The sequence below is a fragment of the Neoarius graeffei genome, chromosome 18, assembly GCF_027579695.1.
Source record: "Neoarius graeffei isolate fNeoGra1 chromosome 18, fNeoGra1.pri, whole genome shotgun sequence".
NCBI classification, from domain to species: domain Eukaryota; kingdom Metazoa; phylum Chordata; class Actinopteri; order Siluriformes; family Ariidae; genus Neoarius; species Neoarius graeffei.
This window is the reverse complement of record NC_083586.1, coordinates 42229726-42257170: the sequence shown is the minus strand read 5'-3', so window position 1 is coordinate 42257170 and position 27445 is coordinate 42229726. Positions and strand designations below refer to the sequence as shown.

Sequence of the window (27445 nt, the reverse complement as noted above, 5' to 3'; positions counted from 1 at the left end):
TAAATAAATATGATTTTATTAAAAGGAGAAAAAAAAAACAAGCTTAAAATAAACGAGTGAGCAAAGCAATTCCCTTTGCACCCTTTAATGTTTACATGGAAACCAAAGATATTAATGTTTGATAACTTAGGAAAATACTTGCATAAAGAAATCATTGGGAAAGAAGACTCCATTCAACAAATTTCACGTGGATGAACCACAGAATAATTCTAACCTAGAATAACGTAAATGATTCTATCCACCTTCACTGGATATGAGCAATCGCACGCTCTGATTGGCTACTCTACTACTAGGCTATCGGCTCATATACCGTGAGTAGAGAAAAACAAAATGGTGCAGCGTGTTGCTGAACCAACCGAGGACGAAATAAAAACTCAACCTGAAAACAACCCCCCCAATACAAAAAAAAGCAGCAAAATATGGAATTAATATATTTGATGGTAAGAACGTTTTTTTTTTTTATTTTCAAGAATTATCCTAATATTTTTCATAAATTGCTACTGTTATTTCTCCAATTTGTTTACAGTCTGAGCGGAAATGATTTTGTTGGACGTTTTGTATAAAGTTTTTATTTATCGAATTTGTAAAAAAAAAGATAAATATGCTCTGTTTCTCAAAATCCAGTGAAAGTGGATAGAATAAGTTATTCCACACGATCTCGTCGTACATGGCTTATAGCCAGCTTGGTGCTACGCTCCTCGTCAGCTATCAGCTCATGTATGACTCGATTTTGTGGAATAACTGTTAAATATAATAAAATGCAGCTTTGAAAGTTTTTGAGTTCATAATACATGCTTAAGGTATGCAGTTAAAACCTGTAATTAAATAGTGATGTCTGTAAAAAGTTCCAGCTTGCTTCAAGCTTTGCAGTGACCTGGATCCGGTGAAATTTGACACCACGAGATCTATTCACAGTTAAGGGTCCCAGGGCATTGTAGTGACACAGCAGCTAGAGTTGCTACCTCATACAGTAGCTTTCGAGTCCCTGATTAGATCCTGAGCTTGATTTAGTGCACAGCTCCAGAGTTTTGCTTGTTGTCCCTTGTCTCACACAGACATCCTCCAGATTCTTCTATAGGTGTGAACGTGTGCGCGTGGTTACCTGTGATGGACAAGCATCCTATTCAGGATGTGTCCAGTGTTTCTACACAAACTTTACCCGAATAAAGAGGTTACTGAAGATGATTTGATGAGAGTTAAGGGTCCTGGTTATTACCACTATCCCCTGGACAGTCCAATGCATCATAATACAGACCAGTGGTGAATTAATACCAAACACTACATTATATACAATATACTTTGCTTGGAGCAGATGTAATCTTGAAGTTTACTTGACAAAATGGGCAAAGTACAAAACTTAAAGTAGTTTATGTCATCGTTTTATGGCTGCCTAACCTAAGGGCATAAGACTACACTGATAGATCGTCTGGTCTCACTCTACTGCTGGTCCCACTGCTTTTGCTGAACCGTCGTTTGTCACTCAAGAATCCGTTGCTTAGCAGTGTAGCTGGAGCACACATATTGGGTGTATTTGTGGATTCCTGTGAGAAGCTCATCTTGAGAAAATCTTCAGGCTCCATACTGTCATGATTGCGATGACGCTCTGTTGCCATGTTGGCAGAATTCTGCTGGTACGCTAGGTGGTTGGTAAACTGTGGGCAGCTTGGATGTGTGTGGGACTGTGTGAGTGTTTTGGTCTGGAATAGGTGTGAAGGTGGAGTGGATGTTGCTAGGCACTCGTGGAAATTGGGTGGTGGGGTACAGGCTCGGTTTGGTGTGGAAGGTTCTGGAGAAGCAGAAGTTAGAGCCAATGTTGTATTGGATCTTTGATGCTTTCTGGCCTGGTGTTCCGTGACACACTTCTTGCATTGCTTCCATGCTAAGTGGTAGAGCTCGACAATGCTCAAAAACAGAGACACACCCGCCACCACAAGCATGAACACAATGAAGACGTTCTTTTCAGTGGGCCGTGAAATGTAACAGTTGACCGGATGTGGGCAAGGAGGCCCCTTGCACAGGTATAGTGCCTTGAGGAAGATCCCGTATATTATATACTGAACTATGATGAAGATCACCTCCATCAGGCTGCGGATCATGATACTCAGGACGTAAGTCCGCAGCAGTGCACCTCTCAGATGCACTTTTCCTCCTCTGGATTCCTCCTTTTCACAACCCCTTTCTTCCTCTGGGTATTTCTCTGCTGCACCACCACCCCCTCCTCCTGCTCCTCCTCCTCCACTATCGGCTGCCTGAGCTTCCTGCTCCTTCTTCCTTCTCTTCTCCTCCCTGCGTACACTGTGCATGGCATGGCCCATGTAGATAAGTGAAGGTGTCGATACAAAGACTATCTGCAACACCCAGAAGCGTATGTGGGCGATGGGGAAAGCACGGTCATAACAAACGTTCTCACAACCTGGCTGTTCTGTGTCACATGTGAAGTCCTCCTGCTCGTCACCCCATGACGACTCTGCTGCAGTGCCTAGCACCAAGATACGGAAGATAAAGAGGATGGTGAGCCACACCTTGCCCACCGAGGTCGAGTGCTCCTGCACCTCTTCCAGGAAATTACCCAGCAAGCTCCAGTCAGCCATTGGCAGTTAGGGGAGATCTACTGGAGGGACACAAAAAGGACATCAGCCTTAATAGTGGGAAAGAGATTCTTATGAAAGTAGTTCAAAAATATAGCGTGATATAGAGGTGTAACACCATGCCACTAACTGTATCTGTGTCTATTTATTTAGAGCTTCAAATGTTTGTATCTGGATTCAGATTGAAATCCAAAAAGAGCATGGCCTAAACCTGAAGTTTCTATGAACCTATGCCACCAGAAACGCCCAGAAAATATGAACCAATGTCACCGGGACAACCAGAAAACACTTAAAAACAAACCCAGAGATAGAAATGTAAGCACTATCAGTAAGGTTAGTGATTCTGGTTCCTCCGCTATGAATTTAATTGGTTCTATTTCTCAAATTCTGTTTGTTTCCATTTTTAAATAAAATGACCCTGAGCAGGGGGCGGCATGGTGTAGTGGTTAGCACTGTTGCCTCACAGCAAGAAGGTCCGGGTTCGAGCCCAATGGCCGACGGGGGCCTTTCTGTGTGGAGTTTGCATGTTCTCCCCGTGTCCGTGTGGGTTTCCTCCGGGTGCTCCGGTTTCCCCCACAGTCCAAAGACATGCAGGTTAGGTTAACTGGTGACTCTAAATTGACCGTAGGTGTGAATGTGAGTGTGAATGGTTGTCTGTGTCTGTGTCAGCCCTGTGATGACCTGGCGACTTGTCCAGGGTGTACCCCGCCTTTCGCCCGTAGTCAGCTGGGATGGGCTCCAGCTTGCCTGTGATCTTGCACAGGATAAGTGGTTATGGATAATGGATGTATGGGCCCTGAGCAGGCAGTTACTGAGGATGAATGAAGGAATGCTGTAAATGCCTAGCAAAGCATCACATGTTAATGAACATGGTTTTTCTTTGTCCTGCAAGGTTCATATCTGACCACTCGCTCACACCCACATGAAAGTAAAAACCTCTCTGTTATGGCCCAGCGCAAGCTTGTAACACAAAGGGGGAGAGGTACAACAAAGCAGCTCAAGTCTAGGGTTTATTATTATTGATGGAACCAAAATTAACAAAAAACTGGAGACGGTCACGCGAAGCACAGATGGACCGGTATTGACGAGAACACCAAAGCGCATCTCATCTGGAATGGTGTCAAGCAGGTTTATATAGGCCCCTCCCACCATGGACCAGGTGCTTCTGACCTATTAATTAACAGGTCAAAGAGAAAGATACACACATGCCACCAACAGGGGTAGCCCACGCTTACTATGCATTTTATTTATGCGGCCACCACGGCTAGGGAACGTAACACACTCACTCTATTATTCTATTATTATAGAAATGGGTTCTGTCTGTCTGTCTGTCTGTCCGGTCACGTTTTGTTTCCAAACCATATCTTTAAAACTACTGAAGATATCTTCTTGAAACTCTGTATACATATCAAGCAACATGTGAACTGGTGCCTTTTGCTATTTTAGATTTTTGAAAGAAAAGTATTTTTCAAATTTTTACATAAATAGATTTTGACTTGGTTTCAAGAGTGATGTTAGTTTCCGGAGTATATATCCAAAACTATTCATGATATGGATTTGAAACTTGGTGTACATGTTAACAAGGTGATGTAGATGTGCCTTTTCATACTAAGAAATTTGAGAAATTTTCATTTTCCATGTTTCCATTGGAAACAATTTCGGACTTTGTCTCTCTGGTTAGTCTTTGGGGTAGGTTTTGTTTCTGGAGCAGAACTTGAAAACTATGAGTGTTATGGTCTTGAAAGTTGGTATATGTGTTGATTAAGTAATGTATATGTGCCTTTTGATACTAAGAAATGCGAGAAATGTTAATTTTTAGCTCCCCTGGACCAAAGGTCCGGTGGGTTTATGCCATGGGCTGCTGAGGTCAGTGTAAAGAGGTAGGGTTGGTTTCCTGCAGCACAACTTGAAAAATGTGACAAATAATAACTTGGTATATAGGGCGGGGGATATAGATGACTCTGTCTTCTTGTTATTTTTCAGTTGGAGATATTTACGGAACAATATGCAAATATTAAGCTGAAACATGGATGTAAATCCCAAACATTTGTCATATCAACCAGATGCCCTGTGAACCTTTCTGGCAATGTGTGTATGTGTGTGTATATATATATATATATATATATGTAATATATAATATAAAAAGAAGTCTATTACAATCAAACAATTAGTTAATTCTTCAGTTCTTCAGCTTGTTCCACAAGGAAAACAATATCATAAATACACTCACTGGACACTTTATTAGGAATACCCATACATGTGCTGTTTTATGTAGTTCTCTAATCAGCCAGTCCCTTGATAGTGAATGACAGCAGCACAATGCATAAAATCGTGCAAATACAAATCAAGAGCTTCAGTTAATGTTCACTTCAAACATCAGAATGGGAAACATTGTGATCTCAAAGTGTGACTTTCACTGTGGCATGGGTGTTGGTGCCAGATGGACTGGTCTGAGTATTTCAGAAACTGCTGATCTCCTGGGGTTTTCACGCACAACAGTCTCTAGAGCTTACAAAGAGTGGTGTGAAAAACAAAAAACACTGAGTAAGCAACAGTTCTGTGGGTGGAAACGCCTTGTTGATAAGAAAGATCAGAGGAAAATGACCAGGGGTGGGTTTCCCAAAAGCAATGCAGCACAAAGATCATCGGTAAATGGTAGAGCGAGCAGCACAATGAACGCTCTCTCTCCTAGTTAAGATGCTCTTAGTATTAAGAGGCTTTTGGGAAACCCACCACAAATTGGTTCGAGCTGCCAGGAAGGATATAGTAACTCATAACTCTTTACAACCGTGGTGAGCAGAAAAGCGTCTCAGCATGCAGCAGCAGATGATCACATTGGGTTCCACTCCTGCCAGCGAAGTAGTCAGGTTGACTATGTAATTTCGTTGGCTTTTTTTGGGGAGGGGGGTTAGGGAAACTTTTCATTTTGAGAAAGCTTATTGTCCAAGCATTCAGAAAGCCATTGTTTCCATTTGCCCACATGTCTACCTGGTGGCCATCTTGGATTTTACAAAATGGCTGCCGTAAAAGAGGGTTTTTTTTCTTTATTTCAACAACCGTTTTTCTTGATCAGAGATGGTTTGAAGTAAAACTCCTTTTCAAAGCTGACATCTATCCAAAGAAACAGTGTAGATGTGAGACATATTTTAGATAATGGATGGCGTCTTCCCAAGACCACCTTCTTTTTTCTTATCCTACTTTTAAATAGCTGAACTAACTGTATGTTTTGTTATGCTACACTGCTGTTCAGTGCTAGGTAAGTAGGAATGAATGGAGTGTGCGGTGTCCATTCTGTGTGTGTGTGTGTGTGTGTGTGTGTGTGTGTGTGTGTGTGTGTTTTCTGTGTGTTTGTGAGTGGTCGGACAGTGCCTCTGCACTTACAAACCTTTCCCATACATTCACATGCTCAAGACTGTGGGAAGTAGGCTGACAGTTTCAAGGACATCTTAACTAAAAATAAACAGTCAGATACATTATAGGGCGTGTCATTCCCTGTCTAGATTTGGGAAGCTAGCTGCTTTTGGATTCTGGTTTATAAGTGGCACGTCCTCTTAGATAGAACTCGAGCGTTTTTGGAGGAAAACAGATAATACTATGAGAAGTTAAAGTATTAATCATGTTGGGTCCATCAAACAATGCTAACAAGACTAAAAATGGATGACAGCTAATGATGGCATTTTGAATTACTCTATGTAGTATAGTCTTTCAAATGCCATTTATTGTCCAGGGCTTGAGGATTGATCATTTAATGATGACAATTATATTTATATACTTAAATACAACACAGAAAAGTATTGAACAGTACATTATCAGTTGTGCACGTGGTCAGCTCTAGACTAGAACTGTGGAGCAGTTGTTACAGATTTTACTTTATACCCATATATCAGTTCATGACTCTAGTTGCAGAAGTTTTTTTTTTTTCTTGACCCAAAAAGTGATCATTACAATATTTTAATTCTTCGTAGTGGTTAGCACTGTCGCCTCACAGCAAGAAGGTTCTGGGTTCGAGTCCAGTGGCCGACAGGGGCCTTTCTGTGTGGAGTTTGCATGTTCTCCCCGTGTCTGTGTTGGTTTCCTCCACAGTCCAAAAACATGCAGGTTAGGTTAACTGGTGGCTCTAAATTGACCGTAGGTGTGAATGGTTATTTGTCTCTATACTGTATGTCACTCACTCTGTTGACTCTTGCTGTTGGGCATTGATGATGGCTCTCCAAAAATGTCTTTCCTGCATGCTGGTTTCAGTCTTCTGGATCTCATAGCTGGTGTCATCCTGTAGTAGTTCTTCATGTGGTGCCCTTGAGTTCTTCTCCCTTGTATAGGCTGCCATGTAACCAATTTTGACACAACACTCCCTTCTGCCCTTTTACAATGTCCTGCAAACGCCAGTCTCCTGGTAGCGATTTTAGTTGAGATGAGGGGTGTCACCATATAGTTCTTTGTTGGTCATATGTGATTTCCAGCTCACATTCAAAACTGCTCTCAGCATTCTGGTCTAACACCCATCCAAGGCTTTCCTGATTTTCTTTGTAATGGTCCAGGTCTCACAACCATATAGCAGCAAGTAAAACTATTCCAACTGTGACTTGGAATAGTTTTACTTTCAGGGGCCTTGGAAAGTTAGACTTCCACATTTTATTTAGTTTGTTGCATGCCTTCCACGCCAACGCTTTTTGAACCTTGATATCTTGCTCAATACTCTGAACCCATGACCCCAAATATTTGAAGTCATTTACTTCCTCTAAAAATCTGCCATCTACTATTTGGATTTTGACAAACTTGGTTGGTTGTATGCCATAAACTTTTTCTTGGCATTCATGTGTAGACCAACACATGGTGCAGCATTCTCAACCTTTCTGAGCAGTTCTTGTGCTTGTACAGCAGTGTTTGACAAAAGTGCAAAATCGTCTGCAAAATCAAGGTCTGTTATGTTCAAGGGACCAACTCTGCGGCTTTTTCTAGGTATGATTATGAATCCCAATCTTTCCTCTTCACCACTGATTGCAGACCTGAGGCAATAGTCAAGTACAATGATGAACAGGTATGGGGCCAGTGTGTTGCCTTGAAGCACTCCAGCCAGGATGTCAGATTCTTCTGTGTCACCATCTGAAGTTAAGACCTTAGCCTTGGTACCCTGGTATGTGTCCTCAATTGCATGGCCTACGATGTCTGGGATGCCATAAGCTTTCAGAATTTTTTATCTTACCCCGATGGATAGTATCAAAGGTTTTCTTAAAGTCTATGAAGATTATTACTGCTGAAAGGTTTTTGTATTTTATGCCTTCAATAATTCTCCTTAAAGCCAGCATTTGCTCTGTGGTGGATCGTTTTTCTCTAAAGCCGCATTGGTTTGGTCCAAGTTTATCATCAAGGTGTGGTCTGATTCAATTAAGGAGCATCCTGTTGTATGTTTTAGCCACAATTGAGTTCAGGCTAATTCCTCTGTAATTTGCTGTCAGACCGAGGTCTCCGGTCTTTGGTACAGGGATCAGATTCAAGATGGACCATTGTTTAGGTTTCTGTCAGTTCGGTAGAACTTTATTGCAAAAATCAAGAACTATGTCATCAGTAGAGCATCTCTTTATGACTTTAGGTGGTATCCTGTCTTCACCATAGCTTTTCCCCTCCTTAATAGCATTCTTTGCTTTCAGCTATTCATCCATATCAAATGCATCTGTTCTTATTGGCAGTTCATCAAAAATGACTGGGATAACATCATTCTCATTTGTAACTTCTGGAGGGTTTCCAAGTAGCTTTTGGAAGTGATCATGCCTATATGTCAGCCCTGCAATGATCTGGCGATTTGTCCAGGGTGTACCCCACCTCTCACCCATAATCACCTGGGATAGGCTCCAGCTTGTCCGTGACCCTGCACAGGATAAGTGGTTACAGATGATGGATGGATGGATAAATGATGTAGAGTAATATGGATAATAAATAAGCAGTTCAGCCTGTACTATGCTAGCTCAAGCTATGACTGTCAAGCTTGACAGCAAGCTAGCTTCATACTACAAGCCAATGCCACCAATGGGATGCACTGGGTTTTTTTTTTTTTTTTTTTTTTTTTTTTTTGGGGGGGGGGGGGGTTTAACACCACAATAAGTACCAAGGGTGGCACTATGGTGTAGTGGTTAGCACTGTTGCCTCACAGCAAGAAGGTTCTGGGTTCGAGCCCAGCAGCTGGCGAGGACCTTTCTGTGTGGAGTTTGCATGTTCTCTCCGTGTCTGTTTGGGTTTCCTCTGGGTGCTCCAGTTTCCTCCACAGTCCAAAGACATGCAGGTTAGGCTAATTGGTGGCTCTAAATTGACTGTAGGGGTGAATGTGAATAGTTGTGTGTGTCTATGTGTCAGCCCTGCGATGACCTGGCGACTTGTCCAGGGTGTACCCCACCTCTTGCCCATAGTCAGCTGGGATAGGCTCCAGCTTGCCCTCAACCCTGCACAGGATAAGTGGTTATGGATAATGGATGGATGGATCTTTAAAGCATGCATTATTACTGCTTGGGAACATATATGTACCTTTTTGACCCGAAAAAGGTACACACAGTTACCTTGAGGTCCAATAATGAGCCCTAGGGGTACATTCGTGTAGATTGTACTTTGCAGGATAGAAATGGACTCCTACTGTACCCCTATTTCTTACAGTGAAAGTCATTTGAAGGGAAGCCATTGCAGCCTTTTTCTACTAAGGTCTGTTATATTGTACCAGGAACCACTTTTATTGGTTTTAATGTCCAGTGACGACCTTTAAAGACAACCAGCATATTGTAGATTAGCACACTCTATTCATGCTGTCAATGGGACGCAGTAGCAATTGCTTTTTCTGCCTTTGGTTGTCCATTCAATTTTTGTCAGAGGACCAGAATGTTTCCTGTTCTATCAGGCATATTGGCCATTGTACTGTATAATTTGGTTTGCTGTTTTGTTCTGTTATGGAAGCATTACAAGGCTTTGGCTTTTGATTATATAGTATGTATTTACTTTCAATATAAAGAGAGGATTTTTTTAATATGAATGCCCCCCACCTCGCTTTTGCTCTCGCGCTCAACAGAAAGTTTGTCTTTCTCCTCAAGGGAGTTGGTGGGAACAGTCTGGGCAGAATTCTCTCAAACCCATTCCTCCACTCTTCCCAACAGGGCTGTTTCTATGTTAGGGAAATGAAATGGACAAACTTGCCCTTTTTTGGTTAATTAAAAAATCTTCCATATTTCCATGTCCTTTTTTGTTTTATTGCTTGTTCAGTAACTGGTTGATCAAAGATAAACCACTTCATGATTAATGGTGTCAGTACATCAGATTATTTCTTTCACTGTGTAGATGTTAAGCTTGAATGTTGAATCTTTGATGCCATGATAAAGTGCTCAACATTAAATTAACCTACTTCTCGTTTAATATTTTGTGATTTTCTTTAATAAAATCTAACTTGCGGAAATCAAGTGTCTGATTTACTACACTGTTCCCTAATTTTTCCTTGAGCCAACTACAGAAATGTCGCCAAATATATCTGAGCTCCTAACTTTAGTTCATATGGTGAGACACATCTCTACTGGAAGGCATTTAGTAATAAAAATGAGCAGAAGAGAGTTTACATCTTCCCACTAGATGATCTTGTAAAAGTCTGTTTATGTCTACAAGTAATAAATCAACTTGGACAGCACTGACCAATACCTCAGCTCATAAAACCATCCATGTGAAACAGCTTGTCTGAGCTTGTCTGACTGATTCTCGTGTTAAAATAAAATTAATCACATTTCATTTTATACGTCTACATGTTTAATTGCATCTGTCAGATGACTAAAGTATACTGCCATGCCCCAAAGTAATTTTTCACCATACATTAAATTTGTAATTATGGCTCTGAAGGGTGATTCCATGACTGGTGAGCCTTTTACAATTTTACCTTGTTTTTGAATCATTTTTCACCATTGAATCTAAGAAAACATGCATGTAACCATTCCAAAATATGTTAACCCACCTCACATTCATTTTCCTGAAAATGGCTGATGTTTGCTCTGAAGCAACAGGCTCATAAGTAACATGGAAGTCATGGCCTACTGGTTAGAGAAGCAGCTTTGAGACCAAAAGATTGCCAGTTCAATTCCCTGGACTAGCAGGAATGGCTGAAGTGCCCTTGAGTAAGGCACCTAACCCTTAACTGCTCCCCAGGCTGCTTTGGGTATGTTGTACATTACTCTGGATAAGTGCGTCTACTAAATGCCTGTAATGTAATAGGTTTTTAGCATAGAATTAGCAAATAATGTGTTTAGTATCCATGTAATTGCACAAGGACCTTAATGATAATCTCGTAATAGAGAATGTTGTTCTACCCATCATCATCTGGAAATTTTGATTTCCCGTTGAACATCTGACTTGTTGAAAAAGAGTTGAGTGAATGTTCTGGGCCAATAAATGCACATTTTTCATAACTTATGTATGAGTCACAAAAAGGATATACAGTGTCTTGCAAAAGTATTCGTCCCCCTTGGTGTTTGTCCTGTTTTGTTGCATTACAAGCTGGAATTAAAATGGATTTTTGGAGGGTTAGCACCATTTGATTTACACAACATACCTAACACTTTAAAGGTGCATTTTTAATTTTTCTTTTGTGACACAAACAATAAGATGAAAAATCAGAACTCTGGAGTGTGCATCGCACCCCCTTTCGTATGAAACCCCTAAATAAGAGCTGGTCCAACCAATTCACTTCATAAGTCACATAATTAGCTGATTTAAGAGCCATCTGTGTGCAATCAAAGTGTCACATGATGTCTGTATAAATTAACCTGTTCTGGAAGGACCCTGACTCTGCAACACTACTAAGCAAGCAACATGAAAACCAAGGAGCCTCCAAACAGGTCAGAGACAAAGTTGTGGAGAAGTATAGATCAGGGTTGGGTTATAAAAAAAAATCCCAAACTTTGAATATCCCACGGAGCACCATTAAATCCATTATAGCAAAATGGAAAGAACATGACACCACTACAAACCTGACAAGAGAAGGCCGCCCACCAAAACTCACAGACCGGGCAAGGAGGGCATTAATCAGAGATGCAACAAAGGCACCAAAGATAACACTGAAGGAGCTGCAAAGATCCACAGTGGAGATGGGAGTATCTGTCCATAGGACCACTTTAAGCCATACACTCCACAGAGCGGGGCTTTATGGAAGAGTGGGCAGAAAAAAGCCATTGGTTAAGAAAACACATTTGGAGTTTGCCCAACAGCATGTGGCAGACTCTCCAAACACATGGAAGATGATTCTCTGGTCAAATGAGACTAAAATTTATCTTTTTGGCCATCATGGGAAACGCCATGTGTGACACAAACCTGGAGGAAAACCTGTTTGAGTCGGCCAGAGGTTTGAGACTGGGACAAAGGTTCACGTTCCAGCAGGACAATGACCCTAAACATACGGCTAAAGCTACACTGGAGTGGTTTAAAGGGAAACATTGAAATGTCTTGGAATGCCCTCATCAAAGCCCAGACCTCAATCCAATTGAGAATCTGTGGCGTAACTTGAAGATTGCTGTCCACCAACACAACCCATCTAACTTGAAGGAGTTGGAGCAGTTTTGCCTTGAGGAATGGGCAAAAATCCCAGTGGCTAGATGTGCTAAGCTAATAGAGACATACCCCAAGAGACTTGCAGCTGTAATTACAGCAAAAGGTGGCTCTACAAAGTATTGACTTTGGGGGTGAATACCTATGCACACTCCAGATTTCTGTTTTTTCATCTTAATTATTGTTTGTGTCACAATAAATCAACAATTTGCACCTTTAAAGTGGTCCACATGTGTAAATAAAATGTGCTTCCCCCCCCCCAATCTATTTTAATTCCAGCTTGTAATGCAACAAAACAGGACAAACACCAAGGGGGATGAATACTTTTGAAAGAAACTGTATATCAAGCATGTGATGTTAAATGCATTAATGCAAAAATAATAAAGGATTTAATGATGACGTTTCAGATGTAGTGTATTTATGCTCAGCTGGAACAGATAAAATGGTTTTGAAGTGGTGTAAATAGGTTTTCTCATCTCGTCTCATTATCTCTAGCCGCTTTATCCTGTTCTACAGGGTCGCAGGCAAGCTGGAGCCTATCCCAGCTGACTACGGGCGAAAGGCGGGGTACACCCTGGACAAGTCGCCAGGTCATCACAGGGCTGACACATAGACACAGACAACCATTCACACTCACATTCACACCTACGCTCAATTTAGAGTCACCAGTTAACCTAACCTGCATGTCTTTGGACTGTGGGGGAAACCGGAGCACCCGGAGGAAACCCACGCGGACACGGGGAGAACATGCAAACTCCACACAGAAAGGCCCTCGCTGGCCACGGGGCTCGAACCCGGACCTCCTTGCTGTGAGGCGACAGCGCTAACCACTACACTACCGTGCCGCCCTAAATTGGTTTTAAGTGTTTAAATTTATCAACATGCACATACTTAGGTTGTCACGAGGGACCCTTCAGCTATGATTAAAATGTCTTTTACCTTGACCTTACATACTTATTTGTAAATGTAATATCAATGGGACACAAAGAGTATCTCAATCACGGACTCGCGCTTAAGATACTAAAGATATTATTCCGGAAACTCTGGCAGTGGAACCATCCAGCAGACAGACTGGTGGCACGGAAATCCACTTGGAGACTCCGTATGTGGGGGTAAGAGCCACTATTCAGCCCCCTTCCATTGGAGGAAGCAATCTCAAACAATATGATTTCCCTCTTACACAGCACTTAAAAGGAAGCTCGCAGGGTTAGAGACGGTAAGGCCAAAAAGGGCAACGTTTTGCACTTACAAAGAGCTAAGTAAATGTCAGCCTTTTGTTTAAAAAAAATATACAATGCATTATATTATACAATGCGTTTGGCATTTACAACGTGAACCACACTGTAATTCTCAAGCCATAAATATACTAAAGAAACAGTTTTTCCACTAAGTGTCTCCACAGTAAATTACCACATATACTGTATATACATAGGTTTGTGTGGAATGCTATCATAAGTAGCTATTACTTACAGTCCTGAGATAATGGTTTTCCACGGACATCAATATCTATTAAATATTATTGAGAAGGGTTTTCCGAAAAAAAAAAAAGTCTGATTAAGAGGAGGCATCTTCAAAAACATTTCCTCTTAGTCAGCTCTTTTTTTAAAGTGCTCAGAACCAGAACAGCGTACCTATGAACCGTATCCATCTCAGGGAGGAAGAGGGTGACCCTCACACCCATCTCCTTTACTTGTTTACCTTTTAGGAACAGAACAATGCTCTTTTTTTGCAGTAAAAGAGGCTGCAGATAGGGATAGGGTCTGCAATAAGCTTCTGAAAACAGCAGCAGAGAAACCAGGCACTTCCGTTTTCTATTTGTCTGGGTTGGACTCACGGCGAATGAAAACAGACACAATAAAGTACACTTGAAAGGAACACAATACTTGAGAGAAGGGGTGGGTTGAAATTCAAGTTGTTTTAGCTTCTGACTCATCATGGTCTGAGAATAACTGATGAGAAAACTCAAAAATAATATGAATAATCATCAGAGAACAAGTCAGAATAGTTCTAGACTGGGACAATCCAGAAATAACAACCTTGCAATGGTCTAAAAAAAAACGTTTGCTGCAGTAATGCTTTGCTTATCAATGTTGTTCACACACAAAACTAATATTATAGATATGTTTGTGTTAATGGGCAGCATGGTGGTGTAGCAATGGTTCTGGGTTTCAGCCTGCCAGTCAACAGTGTGGAGTTTGCATGTTCTCCTCGTGCCTGCGTGGGTTTCATCCAGGTTTCTTCCCACAGTCCAAAGACATGTGGACAGAGATGGACAAAGTCCCCAACTTCATTACTTAAGTCAAAGTACAGATCCCACTGGTCAGATGGTACTCTGATACAAATGAAAGTTGTCCAGTCAAATTTTTACTAAAGTTAAAGCACTGAAATACTTGCTTTTTAAGTATTTTTAGTATTAAAAGTACATTTTCGGTCAATGCATCGTTGTATTATTGCCACAACGCTTACAAAACCTAATGCGTTACCAAAGATAGAAATGTGAATTCACAAAATGAACGCATGCTGTGCCATCATGGTGGTTTAATGTTAAGCGAGCTAGTCAGTGAAACTCCACCTGACATGCTAGCAAACTTTTTTCAAATTTGAAATCATATTGGGTAGCTAACGCTACTAGAAAAGAAAGATTTCTACGTTGTTTATTTGGCAAAATCATGCTAAAACACATTTCTGAAAGGACTTCAGATAAGTTCATGTTATTCATGTTGGAGTAACTCCGTTTTTACATGCTAACTAATAGTGTCCAAGTTAACTAGCTATGTGTAAACGTTAGTCATGGACAAGGCTATGGCAACTTGGCGGGCAAATCCATAGAAAGTAATTTGACCAACCAGACTACATAGCTATTATAATGTTATCGCTAGCTCTAAAAGCACAGACAACTTAGTTGCAAGCTTTCTCTTGGAATAAAACTTTTATATACCTCAACATGCTTCTGCGGGTTGGATGGCGAGTTTTTGTAGGCCATGATGTTGTTTGTTTTCAGCAAACATTTAAAACGAAACGAATCTTTATTCCTTTCAGAAAACTGAAACGTGGGCAGACCCGTTGCAACAAGGTAGGCAGACTTGGCAATTGCCTAGGGCCCCAGCCCTCGAAGGGCCCCCGCTGCCGAACGACTGGTTATGTATTCGATAGCAATGACAACTTTTTGAGCGCGGCAGCGCAGCGCTTAATAACACTCGTTGAAATACCCTAGTTCCAAGGGGGGCCCCCTAATGCACAACAGCGCCTCCCTACATGCTTTGGCCGAAAAGTGCAATGACAGTCTGTTGTCAACCCCTCAATGCCCATCTCCGTCCAGTCAAGTGGTTGCAGAGCTCCGCGGCAAAAAAAAAAACCAAAATCAAATATGAAGCAAAATTACCCCTCAGGGAGCCAGAAGAGAAAGAAGAAAAGGGAAGAGGAAGACAGAAAAAAACAAGACACTGGTAAGTAAGAATGTACACACTCATTAATACCAAGCGGGTCGACAAGCAAATTTGGTAGCTAGCTTACGTTAATGGTAGTTATCTTGTAGACAGTGTTTATAACAGTGAATCACTGTAATGTAAAGAGTTCATTTATTAAGTAAAAATCGTAAGAATGATTACAATATGTGTGATGTTTATTTATTAAGTCTTCAGTGGGTAGGCGGCCATAAGGCCTTTCGTTGAGGGGGGGATAATTATGGGCCCCAGATCCCCCTTTGCCTAGGGCCCCCAAATAGCTTGAAACGGGCCTGAACGTGGGTTCCAGATATAGCCATGGGTGCGTATGCATTTTCCAGAAGAACCGCCTCCTTCCATTCTGCCATCAACTGATCGTGTTCAAATAACGCTGCTGAGAAATCACTGAACTTGATTTTATCCAGTCTATGGATACGATGTGACCCTAGTGATTACTGATGGGCTGTCTCAGTGTCACCTGCGAAAAAACCAATCATGTTTTAGAAAAGAAAAGAAAAAACATCCACTTTCAAAGCTGCTTCATAGTAATGAGTAACGAAGACCTTGACAGAAATGTAGCGGAGGGAAAAGTACAATATTTGCCTTTTAAATGTAGTGAAGTTAAAGTCATAAGTTTCCCAAAAAAATACTCAAGTAAAGTACAGATACTCAAAGTGTACTTAAGGACAGTACTCAAGTAAATGTATTTCATTACTGTCCACCTCTGCATGTGGAATAGGTCAACTGGCTATGCCCATAGCTGTGAATATAAGTGTGAATGTCTGTCTGTTTCTCAGTGTTAGCCCTGTGATAGACTGGTGACCTGTCCAAAGCGTACCCCCAGCCCTTGCCCAATATCAGCTGGGATTGGCTCCAACTCACCTGTGACTCACGATGGATAAGCAGTATAGAAAATGAATGAATGTTTGTGCTTAGGTTTCTACAGCTAAAAATGCTTTAGCAATGTTGTCTTAACTGTTAACTAAAAGTTTCACGATAGCAGTCACAATAACAGTCTGGTGATCTAAAATGATCATTTTTCATGGATGAAAGCAATCAAAATAGGTTCACAATAATATTGTTTATTTACTGGTTAGTGTGTTCTATTTTTTATTTTTTGGGTGGCAGAGTGGTGCAGCAGTTATCACTGTTGCCTCACAGCAAGAAGGTTCTGGGTTCGAATCTCACGGCCGATGGGGACCTTTCTGTGTGGAGTTTGCATGTTCTCTCCATGTCTATGTGGGTTTCCTCAAGGTGCTCATCCTCCAACAGTTCAAAGACCTGCAGATTAGGTAAAATACCCAGCCACTGGGGTTGTACAAGCGAGTGCATACTTAGTGCTGGTTCCAAGCCCGGATAGATTGGGGAGGGTTGCATCAGGAAGGGAATCCATTGTAAAACCTATCCCAAATCAAATATGCAGAACAGATCTGCTGTGGGCAGCACGGTGATGCAGTGGTGAGCACTGTCGCCTCACAGCAAGAAGGTCCGGGTTCGAGCCCCGTGGCCGGCGAGGGCCTTTCTGTGCGGAGTTTGCATGTTCTCCCCGTGTCCGCGTAGGTTTCCTCCGGGTGCTCCGGTTTCCCCCACAGTCCAAAGACATGCAGGTTAGATTAACTGGTGATTCTAAATTGACCGTAGGTGTGAATGAGAGTGTGAATGGTTGTCTGTGTCTATGTGTCAGCCCTGTGATGACCTGGCGACTTGTCCAGGGTGTACCCCGCCTTTCGCCCGTAGTCAGCTGGGATAGGCTCCAGCTCGCCTGCGACCCTGTAGAACAGGATAAAGCGGCTAGAGATAATGAGACGAGATCTGCTGTGGTGACCCCTAATGGGAGCAGCCGAAAGAAGTAGTACAGTGCCTTGAAAAAGTATTCATACCCCTTGAACTTTTTCACATTTTCCACCTTACAACCATGAACTTAAAAGTTTTTTATTGAGATTTTATGTGATAGACCAACACAGAGTAGCACATAATTGTGAAGTAAAACAAAAATGATAAATGGTCTTCAAAATTTTAAACAAATAAAAATCTGAAAAATGTGGTGTGCATTAGTATTCAGCCCCCTGTACTCTGATACCTCTAAATACAATCCAGTGCAATCAATTGCCTTCAGAAGTCATCTAATTAGTTAATAGAGTCCTACTGTGTGTAATTTACTCTCAGCATAAATACACTTGTTCTGTGAAGGCCTCAGTGGATTGTTAGAGAACACTGAAGAACAAACAGCATCATGAAGACCAAAGAACTCACCAGACAGGTCAGGGATAAAGTTCTGGAGAAGTTTAAAGCAGGGTTAGGTTATAAAAAAATATCCCAAGCTCTGAACATCTCAAGAAGCACTGTTCAATCCATCATTCAAAAATGGAAAAAGTATGGCACAACTGCAAACCTACCAAGACATGGCCATCCACCTAAACTGACAGAGCGAGCAAGGAGAGCAATGGTCAGAGAAGCAGTCAAGTATTTCTGCAGCTCCTCATGATCACTCTGGAGGAGCTGCAGAAATCCACAGCTCAGGTGGGAGAATCTGTGCACAGGATAACTATAAGTCGTACACTCCACAAATCTGGCCTTTTTGGAAGAGTGGCAAGAAGAAAGCCATTGTTGAAAGACAGGCATAAGAAGTCCCGTTTGCAGTTTGCCAGAAGCCATGTAGGGGACACAGCAAACATGTGGAAGAAGGTGCTTTGGTCAGATGAGACCAAAGTTGAACTTTTTGGCTTAAATGCAAAGCGCTATGTGTAGCGGAAAACTAACACTGCTCATCACCCTGCACACACCATCCCCACTGTGAAACATGGTGGTGGCAGCATCATGCTATGGGGATGCTTTTCTTCAGCAGGGACAGGGAAGCTGGTCAGAGTTGATGGGAAGATGGATGGAGCTAAATAAAGGGCAATCCTGGAAGAAAACCTGTTGGAGGCTGCAAAAGACTTGAGACTGGGAAGGAGATTCACCTTCCAGCAAGACAATGACCCTAAACATACAGCCAGAGCTACAATGGAATGGTTTAGATCAAAGAATATTCATGTGTTAGAATGGCCCAGTCAAAGTCCAGACCTAAATCCCATTGAGCATCTGTGGCAAGACTTGAAAACTGCTGTTCACAGACGCTCTCCATCCAATCTGGCTGAGCTTGAGCTATTTTGCAAAGAAGGATGGGCAAAAATTTCAGTGTCTAGATGTGCAAAGCTGGTAGAGGCATACCACAAAAGACTTGCAGCTGTAATTGCAGCAAAAGGTGGCTCTACAAAGTATTGACGCAGGGGGGCTGAATACTATTGCACATCACATTTTTCAGATTTTTATTTGTTTAAAATTTTGAAGACCATTTATCATTTTCGTTTCACTTCACAATTATGTGCTACTCTGTGTTGGTCTATCACATAAAATCTCAATAAAAAAAACTTTTAGGTTCGTGGTTGTAAGGTGGAAAAATGTGAAAAAGTTCAAGGGGTATGAATACTTTTTCAAGGCACTGTATGCTCTATTTTCACCCAATTTGGTCAATCAATTGACTAATCTGTCAGACTACTGCTCATGCTACATAACAGTGCAGCTGAATACATTCTGAACCTTCATGAACAATATGAACATTCTGAGGACAGCTCTATCATCTTTCTTCCACATACATGAGCTCACCAATGCCCATGATTGGCTAATGTTGTGAATTGACAGGGGAGAGCAATGCCATCCCCGCATCTAGTTGTTTAGAGGAATGTTTTCCAAAACATTAGAATCATCATGGGCTCAGTTTTCCAAAACGTAAAGTTAAAATCATCTTATCTAGGAAAGAAAGTTCAGTGAGATGCTCACATGACCATTTAACAATAATGATAGTGTGACAAGGGTGGCACAGTGGTGCAGTGGTTAGCGCTGTCGCCTCACAGCAAAAAGGTTCTGGGTTCGAGCCCAGTAGTCGACGGGGGCCTTTCTGTGTGGAGTTTGCGTGTTCTCCCAGTGTCTGTGTAGGTTTCTCCGGTTTCCCCCACAGTCCAAAGACATGCAGGTTAGGCTAATTGGTGGCTCTAAATTGACCGTAGGTGTGAGTGTGAATGGTTGTCTGTGTCTATGTATCAGCCCTGCGATGACCTGGCGACTTGTCCAGGGTGTACCCCGCCTCTCGCCCATAGTCAGCTGGGATAGGCTCCAGCTTGCCCGTGACCCTGCACAGGATAAGCGGTTATGGATAATGGATGGATGGATTGTGCAACAGTGATTTTGGAAAATGCCAGTTTTTGTCAAATGTGATCAAAACATTTTGCAATTTACAACCCCTTATGAGAATATTTGAGGGCTTCAGGGGTCTGACTTGGGCCCAATTCTAATTTCTACCCCTACCCCTCCGCCTTCCCCTTGGCCCTTCCCCTTGAAACTGAGCTACAATGGATAGGGCTTGAAATTCAACCCTTACGTATTGGGATAGCCCTTCAACGATCGCATACGTCATCGCGTACCTCCGTCAGCGTTTACGTTAGCAAAACGCGACCAAATGCGTCATTGGCTGCGACCAGCCGCTACAGTCAGAGCCAGAACAGAAATCTCTGCTGGCAGGGTGTGATTTGTTAACTAACACCACTGAATGGGATATCTTTGGCGCTTCGTGCACCACATCCGACAGAATGAGGTGTCAGAACACTCATGTAAACAATAAAAGCGAGAATAACAGAACAAAACGTACGCAGTAAAGCAACCGAAAACAATACTCACTCCCAAAGCTTTTTAGCAGCAGCTTGGATTTCAGAAATCGCTGCTCATTCTCAGCTCGAAAGCGAATCAAGCGGCGTGTTTCCTCTGGATAACAACTTAAAACACGTAAATAATGGAGAAAATACATTTATGACAATCTTTCGCCGCGGGAACCGCCATCTTTCTGAAATCCGCATGAAATCTCGCTGAAATCCGCATGGCATTGTGGGAAGTCACTCAAACCCCTTCGTTCGGAGTCTGCTCCAGGAAAATCTCCGTTTGGAGGGGTACAGAAGCCCTTCCCCTACCCCTCCGCGTTAACTGGGATTGGGATACCCCTACCCCTTCACGTGAACGCGCAAAATGGAGGGGAAGGGCTAAGGGGTTGGTCCAAGGGGTGAAATGGGATTCGGCCTTGATCTCAGGAAAAAAGTCACCAAAAGGTTTGAATTTTTTTTTATTTTCCTAACATTAATCTTAGCCTGTCTAACTTTTCCTATGTTCTTTAGGCATGCGAATTGTTTTGACCTTGCAAGCGTGAAGCCATGTTAATTCAAAACACACGGACTGTTTGTTTAGCAACTATCCAAACCTTGGTCTGTATCTAGTGACAATACAAAGTTTATTAGATACAACTATTATTCATAGCCAGACATCACTTTATGAGTAAGATCACTGAACACATGATGGATCTCGTCCTAGATTAGAATTGCCGCTCCGAATTGTTTTATGAATTACGTTTATTATGTTGGGAATAGCTGAGTATTGCTGCTATCACAACCTTTTTTGGATATGGAAAGATCACAAAAACAGGAAGTGGGATATTTGACTTGACCTGAGCAACATAATGACACATTAAAGTGAGTTTTAATATGAAAATGGATCCTGGCCCATCCTTCTCCAGCTAAACCCTAATGCAAATCATGAAGATTTTCCCAGACACTTTTATTAGATACACTACTTTAATAAATATTTACAGTGTTGTCTTAACTGTCCCAGTCCAAAATAGTTCACAGTAAAACAACGGCACATGGGGAAGACTTGGAGGTTGTAAGAAGTCGTCTATGTGGGTGGGTGTGTTTGTAAAATTGCTGAGATGCTGATGTGATTACTAATTACAGGAAAAAATATACATGATTAAGCTTCTATACATGCTGGGGTTGTAGTTAACAAAGAGGCAATGACAGGTGCGTGTGTGTGTGTGTTGTTTTTGAAATATTCTCTTGAGATTTGTTACAATATAATGGCATAGCATCTATTTTCAGATATGTGCCTGTTCTTACAATGTCGATTGAAATACATGAACAATCTTGACCTAAAGCCAAAGTCTGATTACCCCAAGGAACAGAAACTCACACTGACACTCATATCAAATATAATGTATTCTGAAATGTAAGCGTTTTCCACTTCTATGAGCTAACCTGAATCCTTGTTTAATTCAAGTGTGAATTGATGAATAAAGCCATGCTGTAACGAATGAATGTTTCTATAATCTGTATTCTCGGTGAGTAATTATTTTTCTGCACTACTATATTCTATGCATGTGATAATAATGCTTTCCCTAGTGCTTCATGTGAACCTACATAACTGCAGTAACAAGATTAAAATTGAAAAATATTTGTGCCACACCTATTCGAATCAGTATTCATTTCATTACCAGTTCTGCACTGTTTGTGCTAGATTCAGTGTGTACATGTGGATAATCCTCTGTGACCATTTCATTTTATTTTTACACACATATGCATCAACAATTATTAAACCCATGACTTTTGAAACCAGAGGAAATGATAAAAAAGTTGTATACCCTGCTGTGAAGCAATAAATATCATGATAGTTGGCTTATAATGATTATTTCTAATATTCAGATTAAGTTTTCCTCACACTATATTGCCAAAGGTTTGTGGATGCCTGACCAATCACACCCATATGTTCTCGTTGAACATCCTATGCCAGATTTAGTTCCCTTTGCTGCTGTAATAACCTCCACTCTTCTGGGAAAGCTTTCCATTAGATTTTGGAACTTGGCCGTGGGGATTTGTCCATTCAACCACAAGAGCATTCGGGAGGTCAGGCGCTGATGTTAAGTGCGGAGGCCTGGCACACAATCAGCATTCCAGTTCCATCCCAAAGGTGTTCAGTGGGGTTGAGGTCAGGGCTCTGTGCAGGCCACTTGAGTTCTTCCATACCAACCTTGGCAAACCATGGCTTCATGGACCGACCTTGCATGTGCACAGGGGTATTGCCTACTGGAACAAGTCTATGGGAACAGGGCCCCATAGTTCCAGTGGATTTCCAGGTAAATCGACAGCATACAAAGGCATTCAGGACATTTGTGTGCTTCCAAATTTGTGAAAGCAGTTTGGGGAACACCCACATATGACTGTGATGGTCAAGTGTCCACATGCTTGATATATGTATTTTATACTGTATACCATTTTTTATTCTATCCACATTCACTGGATATAAGCAATCATGCGATGATTGGCTACTCTACTACTAGGCTATCAGCTCAGATACCGTGAGTAGAGAAAAAATGGCTATGCTACGCACCTTATCAGCCATCAGCTCATGTATGACTTGATTTCATAGAATAACTGTTAAATATGCTATACTCAAGCTTGTAGTACTTGAGTCCAGGACTTGGACTTGAGTCCAACTCGTGCCTTAATTTTAAGGACTCGTGACTTGACTTGGACTCAGACTCGTGCATTAATTGCATTCGGACTCATAAATTGGAAACGAGGACTCAGATTTTTTTTCTTTATTTTTGTAATATGCCATAATAATTTGGTATATTTATATCTACATTAATTTTATACTAATTTCGTGCAAGAGAATGCACATTCACCTGTTCATACATCGTGTTCAGGAACAAACTAACTTTAATGGCACTAAAATGCTTGGAGAGAAGCCCCTAGGATTGTCCGCTTTGCTTATACAGACTTCTCGTGCAGTGGGAAAAAATGCACTGCTATGTGTTCCATATGTAGAAGAACTATCGAGGAGACGACGGGGACAACCTCGAACTTCAATCGTCGTTTGGCAAGACTTCACCCAGAGAAGTAAGTGACACACTATGTTCATTGCTCTGTTGATAGTGGAGCTTGCTTGCTGACCGATGAACTAGCGAGTGTTAACCCTCTCTCATGTTATTTGCCCTGTTGATAGTGGGCGGGGCTTGTGTCTGACTCCACTCGGATCAATAGCGGGCTCGACTTGGATTCGACTGGAAATTTTCTTTAATGACTCGGACTTGACTTGGACTTGAACACTGGGGACTCGAGACTGGACTTGGACTCAAGGTTTAGTGACTCAACTACAACAATGACCATATTATACTACATACTTTTTTTCTCTAATGTGTTCTTGTGAGGCGGCACGGTGGTGTAGTGGTTAGTGCTGTCGCCTCACAGCAAGAAGGTTCTGGGTTCGAGCCCCGTGGCCGGTGAGGGCCTTTCTGTGTGGAGTTTGCATGTTCTCCCCGTGTCCACGTGGGTTTCCTCCAGGTGCTCTGGTTTCCCCCACAGTCCAAAGACATGCAGGTTAGGTTAACTGGTGACTCTAAATTGACTGTAGGTGTGAATGTGAGTGTGAATGGTTATGTGTCAGCCCTGTGATGACCTGGCGACTTGTCCAGGGTGTACCCTGCCTTTCGCCTGTAGTCAGCTGGGATAGGCTCCAGCTTGCCTGCGACCCTGTAGAACAGGATAAAGTGGCTAGAGATAATGAGATGAGATGAGTGTTCTTGTGAAAAACACACACAAAATGGGCTGTGAAATATTTCCCAGATATGAAAACTCCTAATAATAATAATAATAATAAAAGCACACATAAGTACTCTGAGATTACTCTACTCTACTTGCGTGGCTTATATTCACCTGATGAATTCCTCTGGGGGGACGGGCAGAGATCTTTGTCAGCTCATCCTACATCTTTATTAATATGCAGCTTCTGTATTCATAGCAAAATTGCTCCAGGCTATCTGACATTCAGGTCCCAAACTTTTGTGACAGTAAATGATCAAGGAAGTACAATATCAACTTCAAACCTCCAAGCTTGACCTATCTCTTACCTTTGTGATGATTTGCTTTTGTATAAAGATCAGGAGTTGCCTGCAATTAGTATCTGGAGATCAATGTTTCTGGAAGCACAGCTGTCTGAATGGAGATGTCTACTTATGAAAGGTGGACCAAATTTGGTGGACAGGCTCTTTTTACGTCTTTAGTCTTGATTAGTAGATTGATATGCTGGTAGAAGCCTGGGAAATGTGGCTTGACCCTTGCTTGCTCTCTTCTTTTAAATGAGTTTCCTTCAAAGGCCTTGTGATCCTCAGATTGATGGAAAAGTCTGTGTTTTGGTTCCTCTAGGGGAGGTCAAAAGTGAATGTCTCTCTTTGGTTAATTTGGAGGAATCAGACCTCTTTCTTTCTGCTGGTTGGTGTCCTTCAACCTGGATAAGCGGCAAAAGTTCCTGATGTTCTTGATGGCAGATTTCTCTTGTTCGTGCCAAAAGATATCTTGATCTGTTTGCAGAGACAGACTGTTGGATGTTCTCCTCCAGTATGCCTGAGGATGAATCCTTTGCTTTATTTCCCTCGTTTTCTACTAAGAAGTACCAACTCTAGGATCTCAATGTCATGAGAGGCTGAATAGAGGTGTAGACTCTTCTGGAGGAAGACAGATATAGTGCAGATGGTGTTAGATCTCTATCAAACGATGAACAGGAACAGCTGCTTCAGGCCGTAGTCCAGAATACACCAACAGGCATTGGGACATTGGAAGAAATACCAGTAAACATTTTTTCTCCTCCTCTGCTCTCCTTCCTAGCACCCCTCCCTCCCCGTCTCCCTCACTTTCTTGTCCTCCTCCTCCTTCCTCTAGCTAGTCACAATGCCCTCCGTCTCCCTGCCTGGTACTCTATTTTTGTTGAGGCGAATATCTCCACATCAGGAGAGGAAGTAAGATTTGCATTGGGAAAACAATCAGGGTTCCACCTAAAGGTCTGAGTCCCATGATAATTATTTCTTGCTTCAGCTTACTCAAGATGCACTTATACTGGAGCTGGTCATGAATTATGAACGTGTATTACAGTAATGCAGGAACATCTGTCAAGAATTTCTGCAATTTTTTCATAAAATGTGTTCAAATCAGTATGGAACATTTAATGTGTTTTACAGTATGTATTTTCCATTATATTTACAGATTATACAGTATTAAAGTAAATCATCGGTCCAAAAATCTTGTAATTATACAGTTTACACCCCAGTGCTGTTGAATTCTTGAATCTGATTGGTCAGAACTTCCATATAAACACTGCATATGGTAAAACTTTCTATAAGATGTTTGATATTTATGGAAGGAGTCCCAGTTAATGCTTTCCACCACAGAAGGGTATTCATGGCATTGCATGGACATTTTCTGGTTTCTTGAAAACATGATGAGCTGCTGGATTTTCACCTTGAAGAGAGAGAAAAAAGAAGCTGGTATACAGTAGCTGCTATAAAGTAAATGATAAAAGGAAATAACTTGTCGCCGAGAAATTCCACAAAATTAAATATAATTATAAATTGTTTGAAAAAGAAGTGTCTTTTATGAATAAATTAAACATTTTAAGTGTTAATAAATTGGTGCAGCTTGAGAGGGAAAACACTTCAGGATATGCTGTTAGTGGAAAATACTCAACTCTGGGGTACTAAAAGTAATTCTGCTTTGTTTCGAGTTGCATTACAGCACCACATCATGAATTATTTTCCCTTAACAGGACACCATGTTCTGCTTTATTCCTTACAAAACACACAGTATCATTAAATTTACTGTAAATAACACTGAAACAGGCTTTTTTTTTAACCTGATAGCCTGCTAGTGTAAATAGATAGTCCTTATAGCTGGCACTGCAGTATTTACTTAAATATAAATTACAAATACAAATTATAACAAACATTAAATCAAATAATGGATGTTTTGACTGATAATGAACAAGACTGTAGTTACAGCCTAACAACTAACAGGTAAGCTAATAGCTAGCAAAGTTAACTGCATGGAAAATCTACTGAAATGAAATGCTTGCTTCTCATTCACTCTCATTATCTCTAGCCGCTTTATCCTGTTCTACAGGGTCGCAGGCAAGCTGGAGCCTATCCCAGCTGACTACGGGCGAAAGGCGGGGTACACCCTGGACAAGTTGCCAGGTCATCACAGGGCTGACACATAGACACAGACAACCATTCACACTCACATTCACACCTACGGTCAATTTAGAGTCACCAGTTAACCTAACCTGCATGTCTTTGGACTGTGGGGGAAACCGGAGCACCCGGAGGAAACCCACGGGGAGAACATGCAAACTCCGCACAGAAAGGCCCTCGTCGGCCACGGGGCTCGAACCCGGACCTTCTTGCTGTGAGGCGACAGCGCTAACCACGACACCACCATGCCGCCTCTCTCTCTCTCTAATATATATATATATATATATATATATATATATATATATATAAACAGTGGTGCTTGAAAATTTGTGAACCCTTTAGAATTTTCTATATTTCTGCATAAATATGACCGAAAACATGAGATTTTCACACAAATCTTAAAAGTAGATAAAGAGAACCCAGTTAAACAAATGAAACAAAAATATTATACTTGGTCATTTATTTATTGAGGAAAATTATCCAATATTATATATCTGTGAGTGGCAAAAGTATGTGAACCTCTAGGATTAGCAGTTAATTTGAAGGTGAAATTAGAGACAGGTGTTTTCAATCAATGGGATGACAATCAGGTGTGAGTGGGCACCCTGTTTTATTTCAAGAACAGGGATCTATCAAAGTCTGATCTTCACAACACATGTTTGTAGAAGTGTATCATGGCACGAACAAAGGAGATTTCTGAGGACCTCAGAAAAAGCATTGTTGATGCTCATCAGGCTGGAAAAGGTTACAAAACCATCTCTAAAGAGTTTGGATTCCACCAATCCACAGTCAGACACATTGTGTACAAATGGAGGAAATTCAAGACCATTGTTACCCTCCCCAGGAGTGGTCCACCAACAAAGATCACTCCAAGAGCAAGGCGTGTAATAGTCGGCGAGGTCACAAAGGACCCCAGGGTAACTTCTAAGCAACTGAAGGCCTCTCTCACATTGGCTAATGTTAATGTTCATGAGTCCATC

General features: G+C 41.6%; 1 protein-coding gene across 1 annotated transcript; it reads right to left on the bottom strand.

Moving 5' to 3' along the window:
• Positions 1 to 83: 83 nt before the first annotated feature.
• On the bottom strand, positions 84 to 25140 carry gja5b (gap junction protein, alpha 5b). The gene is made up of 2 exons (XM_060898815.1): positions 24354 to 25140; positions 84 to 2611 (listed from the first exon to the last, which is right to left on the bottom strand). The coding sequence occupies exon 2, from the start codon at positions 2589 to 2591 to the stop codon at positions 1410 to 1412; it is 1182 nt and encodes a 393-aa protein (XP_060754798.1). The 5' UTR covers positions 2592 to 2611; positions 24354 to 25140; the 3' UTR covers positions 84 to 1409.
• Positions 25141 to 27445: the final 2305 nt, after the last annotated feature.

What these genes read in the sequence shown, in the direction of transcription:
- gja5b (XM_060898815.1), bottom strand. Translation starts at nt 2,591, where the DNA reads ATGGCTGACTGGAGCTTGCTGGGTAATTTCCTGGAAGAGGTGCAGGAG.